The sequence below is a fragment of the Plasmodium malariae genome, assembly GCF_900090045.1.
Source record: "Plasmodium malariae genome assembly, chromosome: 11".
Classification (NCBI taxonomy): Eukaryota; Apicomplexa; class Aconoidasida; order Haemosporida; family Plasmodiidae; genus Plasmodium; species Plasmodium malariae.
The window spans coordinates 2,339,442-2,351,202 of NC_041785.1; the positions used below are offsets into that span (position 1 = coordinate 2,339,442).

The window sequence follows — 11,761 nt, forward strand, 5'->3', positions numbered from 1 at the left end:
TATGTGCAATATTTAACAGATTCACATAAAAATAAATAATTAAAGAATTCGAGCTTCAGAATACACAAAATATTGACAACTATATAAAAATTACTACCAATTTTTTTGTTTGTTTTAGTTGTTTTATTTTACACTTTTTGTTTTGTTTTATTTTTTTTATACTTCATTTTGTACTATTTTTACTTCTCCTAATTTAACTTCCTTTGATTATTAATCATATTTTACTGCACTTTATTTATCTTAATTCTGCTACACGTTATCGTGATTTTTACGTGCATTCCTTCTCATTCCTTTACTTCTATTTCTTTAATTTTTCTTCCCTTTTATTGCCTTGATTTTTATTTCCTTAAATTTTATTGCCTTGATTTTTATTTGCCTTGATTTTTATTTCCCTAATTTTTATTTCCCTAATTTTTATTTCCCTAATTTTATTTCCCTAATTTTTATTTCCCTAATTTTTATTTCCCTAATTTTTATTTCCCTAATTTTTATTTCCCTAATTTTTATTTCCCTAATTTTTATTTCCCTAATTTTTATTTCCCTAATTTTTATTCCCTTAGCTTGTCTTTCCTGCCCCTTCCCCCCTTACTTCCTTTACTTTTTTTTTTTTTTTTGGTATATGATTGCAAAAAATGAATGTGAACAGTTCTGGTAATAATGATAATAACAACGAACAAAATAATGACGTTTTATGGGAATCGTTGTATAACGATTTTAACGAAATAACAAACACGAATAAAAAGCACTTTAACTATATTGAAAACAGTTTGTACAACTTTTGCAAAGGAGTCAGCTCATCGGAAAATTTAAGCTACGATGTAAAAAGTAGATCAAAAAGTGTATTCTTAAGTGATAAAAAAAAAGGGTACTACTACAACATGAGTAGTACAGGAGATAACGACACAGGGAGTAGTAGAAATAATATAAGTAACATCAAGAACAATAACAGTGACGTTATGGATGGTTGGAGTTCTTCGAACGGGGAATTATTACTGAACAGAAATCAGCACAAGGAAGGGGATTATATTTTTAGTAGAAATAACAGTAATTATAGCAGTAATAGTAATCCCAATAGTAATCCCAATAGTCATCATAATAGTCATCATAATATATATCGTAATGGTAGTAACAACATTGTTAATAAGAGGAGCACGAACCTAATGATGTTGCACGATGATAGTAACACCGACTACTCCAAATTGCCTTATCATCAACACAGTTATAAAATCGATGATTTCGAAATAGAATATTTTAAAAACAATTATTTTAATGTCGATAGTGAATATTTAAAAAATGAAACATATATTAGTTGTAATGATATTATGAACAGTGACAAAACAAGAAATTCTGATAGCTTTAACCAAACATCTTTTCAGTTAAATCATATGTCGAAAATGTCGAATACTAATATCTATAATTTTGATGAAAAAAATAATGCAAGCAGTAGTAGCGAGTTGAGAGAAGGAAAAAAGAATGTGTTTAATCTAAGCAAATATAAAAACGGTATTGGCCATATCAATAGTGTTAGTAATGGTAGTGCCATTAACGGTATTAACGGAAGTGCTAATTTTGCCAACATTGTTAATGAGTATGAAAATGGTAGTAGCATTGACTTGACAAATTTCAGATCGCACAAAGAATATTTAAACAAAAGAGAGGATCTTACATATTTAATGGGCAATAAAAAAATATATGATAATTTGAAGGAAAACGAAAAAAGAGGAAAGGATTTATTATCATTTAATGCGAACTATAATGTTGTTCATATTAATGATAACGTTAATGCGAGTGATAACATTATTAGTAATATTAATAATGGCACTTTCGATAACATTAGTTGTAGGGAAAAGAACAGCATTTTGCATAACATGTACAAGTACAGAAATTTTACGGTAAAGTCGGTTGACAATCTCACGTACCCGAATTACAGTTATAATGGAAGTGATAAGAATGATGGAGACCACATAAGTATGAACCACGTTGGTAATAACAACAACGAAATTAACATAGACAATAGTGATAATAAACGTTACAGCAGTTGCAACTCTCTGGAGAAATTGGACATGTTGCTGAAAAGTAAGTGTATTTACCTGAATAGTGCAGGCGAAACTGGTTCGATTTTTTCCAAAAAAAAGAAAAAGGAGAAGGAAAAAGGGAAGAAAAATGAGGAGAAAAATGAGGAGAAAAATGAGGAGAAAAACGAGGGGGGAAACGAGGAGGAAAACGAGAAGGAAAATGAGGAAGAAAACGAGGAGGAAAACGAGAAGGAAAATGAGGAAGAAAACGAAAAAGTAAACAGAAGTTTTCATAATAATTACAGTAGTTGTTATAACAACTACGGTGGTAGTAGTAGTGAGAATTTCAAAAAGTCCTTTTTAAGCTGTGATATTTACAAGATAGACTCGGTCATGTCTGATACGTTTAATAGGAACACAGAAATGGACAAAATTGAATCACCTGCATCGGAAAATATACAAGAGATTATTCATAACGAGTTAATAAATAGATCAAAGAGATTATCAGAAATGAGTAAAAAGTGCTTGAATGGCTACTCAGATATAGACAATTATGATAATAGGACTACCGATTCGTACATAAAAAAAAAAATAGATAAGCATAATAGTTATATGAATCATGCAAAAGATATCACAAGTATCACTAGTAGTTACAATAACATAGATGAATATTTACACTACATAAAATGTTTAGATGGTGCTAAGGCTGTCAAGTCTATACCAGTGCACACACCAGTTCATGGACCATTTTACCGTATCAATAATAATAGAAATCATATTAATGACAACAACGAATATAGTTATAGTAACGAAGAGGAAGAAGAAGAAGTGGAAAAACAGAATGCCTATTGTGCTTTTAATATAATGAAAGAAGAACAAATGAATAGTAGAATACACGAACAAAGAAAAGGAAAAAGCGGAATTGGAAAGGGCGATAAAACCAAAAGTTACAGCAACAACGAGAGAAGTGAGAAAAATAAGAAACATGACAAAAAGGAGGGTAATCAGAAAAAATATAATAATAGTAAAAATAAAAAAAGCGGAGGAAACGGAATGAGTGATGCTTATGATGTAGAAGCGGAAGACGTGGAAAACGTGGAAAGAGCGAGAGTAGCAAGTGAGGAAAATTGCAAAAGAGTCAGTAAGTTATTTGACGCTTATGATAAAGAGAAAATTCTGGAAGGAGCAAGCAGCATGAACAAAGGGTGTTTCGCTAATGGAGGCATTGGAAGTGTAGGTATAGATAATGAGGATATTAGGGAAAAAAAAAAAATTAATAATAATAATAATCAAAAGGATTATAACACTGAGAGAAATTCTGGTTTGACAAAAGTAAAAAGAAATGCGACGTTTCAAAATGATATTAATGATGAGAAGGGGCAGGAGCAGAAGCAGCAGAAAGCGGAGCACGATGAGGGAAATTGCAGTGGTGAAGATTCTGACTGCGGCAGTGATTTTAATTTGAATATTCTTTTCGGATACTGTGATACTCCAAAAAACGAAGGAGGTAGTAGTTGTAATAGTAGTAGTCAACATGGCAGTGTGAACGAGGGTGGTAACAGCAGTTTGACACATATCTACAAAAGCACGCGTTGTGCTCGAAGGAGCACATACAGTTATGAAATGAACAAGGAAGATGAAGAAGGACCTAACAGTATCATTGATTACAACTTAGATGATGTCGAAATGGAAAAAGGAAAAAATGGAAGAGAGAGGGCAAAAAATAAGAGCAGTAATGATAACAGTAATAGCGGCAATACCACTAGAAGAAACTATAACAGTATTGGAAACAACTGTGATAAGTCGAAGACGAACAGCGTTTTGCGTAAAATCATAATGCACCCACATTATTCTGAAAAATATTGTTTGGAAAAAAAAGAAAATTTACCTTATGCTGAAGAAATGAAAATAAGTAATGGTCAGAAGAAAGCTTTGGAACAGTGTTATGATACCATTAACCATGCTCATGATGTGAAACGATTATATCGAGAAAAATATTTTTTACAAGATTTATGTGAAAAACGAAAAGTTATGATACAAAAAAGTAAAATCGAAAATACAAAATTAAATGTTGAGATAAAATCGCTATTAAGTTTCAATAATAATTTAAGTTATGCATTAAAAGAAAAAGAAGCAGAAATAAAAATTTTGAAGAAACAAAAGGAGGAATTAGAATTAAATTTAATGAATAGACTCAAAAAGAATAGTAGTAATAACAACCAATATTCCTTTTTAACCAATTTCACAACTCATCAGCAAGAGCAGAAGAAAGATCAGAAGCAACTACAAAAGAAACAATATAATTATAGCAAAGAGGGAAAATTTTGTAGTAATGTTGATGAGGATGATGATAGTCTTATCTCTAACAGGATGATGATATGTAATAAAAATTGCACGATCCTTAGTAATGTTAGTGATGATAGTAATAATAATACCTCGATAATACAAAGTTATGAAGAAAAAATACAGGAGCTTATAATTAAAGTTAAAATGTATCGGACACAAAACCGCGACTTGCAGGAGCAGTTGAAAATATTTATGAACGGGTAAGGCGAAAGGAGAGAGAGGAAGGAGGAGAAGTGGAAAAGGGACAGGACTCTACATATATTTTATGGTCGTTTTTTCGGCTGAAGAGCAAGAACAAGTAAATGGCATGATTTAAATAAAAATTATGAGGAAAAAGTGGAAGGAATAAGATGGGGAGGATAATACATATTAAATCGGAAAAGGAGAAAAAAATGAAGGAACAAGCAGCAATATTGAAGCGAAAAATGAGGAAAAAATAAGGGCTCGAAGAAAAGACCCCTTTCCGCTCGAAACCTGTGCATTCTGTTAGGTGCATATTTATCACAACTTATCGATTGAGAGAACTAGAAGTAGTAGTAGTAGAACTAGAAGCAGTAGTAGTAGAACTAGAAGCAGTAGTAGTAGAACTAGAAGCAGTAGTAGTAGAACTAGAAGCAGTAGTAGTAGAACTAGAAGCAGTAGTAGTAGAACTAGAAGTAGTAGTAGTAGAACTAGAAGCAGTAGTAGTAGAACTAGAAGCAGTAGTAGTAGAACTAGAAGCAGTAGTAGTAGAACTAGAAGTAGTAGTAGTAGAACTAGAAGCAGTAGTAGTAGTAACAGTATATTTATCCTTTTTATTTATATTATGAATTTTTCCATTTCCGAATTTTTTATGTAATTTTATATGATTATATGTGACTGCATATTTATCAAAAAAAAAAATTTTTAATTTTATTTGCACATATAGTACATATGTGTCTGTTATATATATATATATATATATATATATATTTATTTATTTATTTATTTGTTTGTTTATTTATTTTATTTTTCATTTCTTTTTAATATATAATAAATAACTGTTTTATTGTGTATGAGATTTTTAACTCAATTTTTTTAAAACATCATTTAACCGAAAAATTATATATAATAAAAATAAATACGTATAAAACACAGAGTATATGTAATACAATATAATAAATATGAACACTCATATAAAAATAAGATTGGGTATAATGCAAAATAATAAGGATATAAATAGGCCCCCATCCCAGGCACTTACAGAATACATAAATACATACATATATGTGCATATATACTTTTTTACGGCATTACAAATTGCACTATGAGAAAATATGTATTTATAGATATATATGTATATATAAACACTCTACCAGCAAAATAAACAAATTATATATAGAGTACGCGTTATAACATAAATTTTCTTTTTCTTTTTTTTTTTTTGGTATCTTAAAAAAATGAAAAATTCGTTAAAAATATACAATGTATACATAATATATATATATATATATGTACATACATACACACGTATATATAATAATACATGTAACATTGTGTGTTCAAGCATATACTATGCTCTATGTGTACTATGTACTATACACTATGTACGTGTGTGTGTTTGTGCATGTACACTTATGTTACATGCATAGTATATGTACATATAAATATATATAATTTTGAAACGAAGAATTTTGCAATTTATTTAAATTCCTTTTTTAACTATGTTTCTAAAATTAATTATTAATCACAAACACATATCTTTAATTATTACATAAATATATATACATATATATTATATTAGTTTTAATTGTATTTATAACTTGTGAAAAAATGAAGTGAAAATAAGAAAATTTAAGATAAAAAAAAAAAAATAAAATAAGAATATAAAATAAGAAAATAAAATACGAAAATAAAATAAAAAAATAAAATACGAAAAAAATAAAAATAAAATAAAAAATAAAATAAGAAAATAAAATAAGAAAATAAAATAAAAAAATAAAATATGAAAATAAAATAAAATAAAAAAAAATAATAAAAAAAAATAATAAAAAAAAAAAATTAAGCGACCTTCTTTTTTGGTCGGATATAAGCATTATACGCAAATTGCGCAAACAAAACTAATAAGGTGATGCTGTAGTAGAAACTCAAAGCCATTAATTTTCTTGGATATAAGGAATTATATTTCAAATACAAAACGCTGGATGTTGGGATCATTATGCATATGAACTGTAAATGGAAAGGGGGGAAAAATAAATGTAGGGGGAGGGAAGTTACAAGGATTTGAAGGTAAAAGGCGGTATGAAAAAAAAAAAAAAAAAAAAAAGAGAAAAGAGAAAAGAGAAAAATTAAACAAACGAACAGAAAACAGGTAAAATAAAAACAAATATACACAGATATGTTTGTAAGCATATGTGTACGTATATATATTTGTAAGCATATGTGTACGTATATATATTTGTAAGCATCATGTATACATACAACTATGCACGCTTTTTCTTTTTACTTGTATCATTTGAATATAGGTGACACACGCTTTAGCAAATAGTGGTATACTAAATTTTAAGCTTGCAATGAAGTAGTAAAGGTACATAATGAAGTGTACAATAGAGCTGTTAAGGGTAAAAAAAAAAAAAAAAATATATATATATATATATATATATATATATATATATATATATATATATATAAATATAAAAATAAATATCATATATAAACGCGTGAATACGCATGTGAACAAACAAATGAATATGCAAACAAATCAGTGCTGCATTTTTTTTTTTTATTCCATAAGATATTCATGGGGAACACATCAAGAAAAAGCCCGTTCTTCTTTTGCATTCCACTATAAGGCTTTATTAATATCCTATGCTTCTTTTCCTTTTTCTCTTACTTGATAGTAATGACATAATATATATCCCCATCGTAACCAACACTTGTGTTAATCCACATAATTAGAAAGACAGATATATGGTGATATATATGAAGGAAGGTAAATTGGTTCCATTTTCTTCTCAAAAAAATTAGTACGGTGTCCATAAAATCAAATAATTTATTTCTGAAGGGGAAATAGGAGAAATTACGAATATGCACATGTGCGTACATATATATATATATATATATATATATATACATGTGAATGTGTGTGTGTGTTTATATGTATATACGTGTGATACTCTTACGGATATGCATAAATAACAAGCGCTGAATGCATAACTGTATATACGTATATGTGCGCAAGTGCGTATGTATGCGCATGTTCATTTTTCCTTGGACTTACAAGTAAAACAACCAGCAACAAAAGGCAATATTTTTTTTGGAAAAATCTACGTAATTGTAAAAAACCGAAAACTTCCTTTTTCTCGCTTCATATATTGTCAACACAGTTATTACTAAACTTAATAAAATCTAAAAAAGGAAGGGGAGAAAATGGTGCATAGTATACATGTGCATACGTATATCTGTACGCGTGTATGCATATGCGCTACGTAGTGGATATCTTCGTACGTGCAAATGGTTAGGCATATATGCTTTTACGCATAACATAAACGCCTAAACATATTAACCACGTGCTTCCTGCACATATACATGCGTGTACTAAAAAACCTACTTGTATCAAGTTGTATACAGGCAACAATTTCTCTACTACACCATCCAAGCGAGTATGTTTATACTTAGAACTAGAAGAGCTTTTTATTTTTGATGAGCTTCTATCGTATTTTTGTTTTGTAACAAAATAAGCCTTATATACATATGCAAACACAATAAAAAGAACATATAATAAAAATGCTAAAAAAAAATGGGTAGGGTTCACGAGGAACCAGTTTTTAGTAACCCTCCTTCCATATTTCAAATTGGGATTGAAAAATTTTAAAATGTTTTCTCCAAAATTATTTATAAATAGTATATTCAGTGGCATTTTGGCGGGGATATAATTAAAAATGTATAGTGTATATATGTAATTCTATTTTTTTGTATAAATAAATATATATGTATATATGGCACATAAATATATTTACATCAGATAAATATATTGCCTATAAGTATATTGCATAAATATACTGAATAAATATATTGCATATATATACCTAATATATATACCGCATATGTATATACTGCATATATGTTATGCGCGATTTAAATTAAAAGAACGTAAACTATTTATGAAATTAAATTGATTTATGTTGTTCACAAGGGGCAAAATTTCTAACTATGAAAAAACAAATAACTCCATAATTTTATATGAAACAACTATACAAAAAAATTAAAAATTAAAAATGCACTAGCATTATATGTATATATTTATTTATAGTATGTATATATGTACGAATTTATGTATGTACGAATTCATGAATGTACGAATTTATGAATGTACGAATTTATGAATGTACGAATTTATGAATGTACGAATTTATGAATGTACGAATTTATGAATGTACGAATTTATGAATGTACGAATTTATATATGTGCGAATATATATAAGAATATATGTATATATAGTTTTATAAAAAACCACGTATATTTTTTTAAGAATGGGGCTAATGATATGTCGTAGCTGCTAACAAGTTCAATGGACCTAAAAACAAAATTTTACTACTCACATAATAACGTTTTACTATTCACATAAGGCAATATATTTATATATATATACATATATATATATGTATATATATAGTACACAAAGGGTTATAAAAACTTTACACGCTTTTATAACTTGTAAATCTTCAAAACGTGAAAACAGGTTGGGGAGATTTGAGGTTTAATTAAAAAAAAAAATTTAAACATAAAAAAAAAAATGACATGTTATTTTACATAAGTTTTATGCGTTATAATGATAAATGTAAGGATAAATAAAATGATAAATGTAAGGATAAATAAAATGATAAATGTAAGGATAAATAAAATGATAAATGTAAGGATAAATAAAATGATAAATGTAAAGATAAAATGATAAATGTAGGGATAAAATATAATAATAAATGATCTAATAGTAAAATTAAAAAAAAAAAATTTCAATCAATGAGAAAATTTTCTATAATGTAATAACGTGTAAAACAAAATTGTAATAAAAAAAAAAAAATTACTTTACAAATTTTTTTTTTTTTTTTTTATAAATAATAGTAGTAAATAAATTTTAATTTGACATAATTTAATTTTAATTCAATGAAATTTATAAATTTTTTTACAAAATTGTTTGCTATAAATCGCATTAATTACGTACATATTATGTGTATATATATATATATTATATATATATAACATTAAAATAGGTATATTATACATATATATATATATATATCTATATAATTATGTATATAATGTTATGTGTATAATTATGTGCATATATAAATTGTGGTATATTATTCCGTTACTTAATCTTTTGTGAAATATTTTACTTTTTTCCCCTTCTTTTTTTACACCCTTGTTTTTTTCACTCCGTAAGTTTTACTCAGATCTTTTACTCCTTTTTTTTTGCCTCCAATTTTTTAGCGCATTTTTCTTTTTTAATTGTACACGTACGTAAATTAAACTGACTTGTGTTTAAATGACAATATATAAAAAAAAAAAAAAAATAGTAATATTTACAAAAATGGGAATATTGTAAAAATGGGAATATTGTAAAAATGGGAATATTGCAAAAATTGAATAAATTGTAAAAATGGGAATATTGCAAAAATTGAATAAATTGTAAAAATGGGAATATTGCAAAAATTGAATAAATTGTAAAAAATGAAAAAAAATTAAAAATTTTTTTTTTTCAAAATTGTTAAAGCAAATAATAATTAAAAAAAAAATAAATGTAAGAGGAAAAGAAACAGGAGCCTTCGAAAATTATATTATCAACATATGGTTTTTCCGGATATGGTAAATCTTAAAGGGTTCATTAGATTTATTAGTGCTTTTTCCACCAGTAAGAGAATTAAAAGAAAATAGTTACATATATGTATATATATATATATATATATATGTGTGTGTGTGTGTGTGGGTATATATATTTTCCGTTGATTTATTACACCAATTTAAAAAATTTGATAAAAGGCTTGCGCACCCCCATCTATTATTTATTTTACCTTGACATAAGTAGTTACTGTTAAGATTTGCACTATTGTTCTAGTTGTGTACGTAGTTCTATATATATATATATAATATACACCAACTCCCCTTGCTAGCGCCATATGGGAAAATAAGCTAGCGGATCATCGCGCCAATATATATGTAAAAATTGAATATAACAGCATTACATATAAGAAAGGAGTATAAATTTTTAAGGTCAACACTTTACATATATATATATATATATACAATATGGAACGCGTTGTTACACTGCTTTCAGTTTTGTGCTTGAACGGGACTCATTTTTTTAAGGTATATATTTATGCATCTATATAATGAGGTATAAATTTTATTTAATCCCCACCTTATTACTTATAACCCAGGAAGTGTGTGTATAAGTATATTTAAATATTGACTGAGAAAAAGTAATTTTTATTAAAACCAGTAAAGGTCGTGCGGGAAAAAAAATAAACAACCTACAATTGGGTTGTCGAGGTTATATGAATATAAAAGAACAAAAAATATATATGTAATGTGAAAAAATCAACGTTTACTTTAAACAATATATATATATATATATATATATAATTAATTTAAATGTTATAATTTACACTGAGGCTTACCAGTTTCCTTTTTTGCAAAAATTATATGTATATATTTACACATGTACGAACATATATATATATACCCACACAAGTATAACCCAGTCGAGATTTTTTTTTTGATGACATAGCTTTATAAGTAGGAACTTTGAATACCCCTTTTGTTCATGCATTTATTTATTAGTTTATTTGTTCCCTCTTTACCATTACAAATAATAAAGCTATAAAAAATAACATATATAATTTAAAAAGTAAATGAATAATAAATGGATAATGAATGAATGATAAACGAATAATAAATGAATGATAAACGAATAATAAATGAATGATAAATGAATGATAAACGAATAATAAATGAATGATAAACGAATAATAAATGAATGATAAATGAATGATAAACGAATGATAAACGAATAATAAACGAATAATAAGGCAAGGAAAATTATTGCCGGACATATATATGTTAATATGTAAGATGTTCCCCCATAATTGTACGTTTCCAGCTTTAGTTAATACATCTTCGGAATAGTGCTACATTTCGTTATGGTTCTGTTCATAAAATATAAAATGATTTATGGTATAAATAAATACTTCCCCTCTCTAAGTCTTCTTTTGTTCAAAGAGGGATATTCGCATTTATTAATGCTTAAATAAAAAGGGGAAAAAAAGGGAAAAAAAAAAAATTATAAAAATGAAGAAGATTATAAGTTTGCCTTGTTGTATCCTGAAGATGGGGCTACAAGTGTCTGCTTTTAAAAAAATTTTTTTTTTTTCCCTTGCATAAA

The 11,761-nt window shown here is 27.0% G+C and overlaps 2 protein-coding genes across 2 annotated transcripts; one reads left to right on the forward strand and one right to left on the reverse strand.

The window, feature by feature from the left end:
- Positions 1 to 632: 632 nt before the first annotated feature.
- On the forward strand, positions 633 to 4,565 carry PmUG01_11056800 (conserved Plasmodium protein, unknown function; the record flags this gene model as incomplete). Its single annotated transcript, XM_029006242.1, has 1 exon — positions 633 to 4,565. One exon carries the CDS (start codon positions 633 to 635, stop codon positions 4,563 to 4,565), a length of 3,933 nt encoding a protein of 1,310 aa, XP_028862752.1.
- A 1,815-nt stretch (positions 4,566 to 6,380) lies between these two features.
- Positions 6,381 to 8,238, reverse strand: PmUG01_11056900 (long chain polyunsaturated fatty acid elongation enzyme, putative; the record flags this gene model as incomplete). The annotated part of the gene is made up of 5 exons (XM_029006245.1): positions 6,381 to 6,548; positions 6,826 to 6,931; positions 7,213 to 7,377; positions 7,600 to 7,727; positions 7,930 to 8,238. 5 exons carry the CDS (start codon positions 8,236 to 8,238, stop codon positions 6,381 to 6,383), a joined length of 876 nt encoding a protein of 291 aa, XP_028862753.1.
- Positions 8,239 to 11,761: the final 3,523 nt, after the last annotated feature.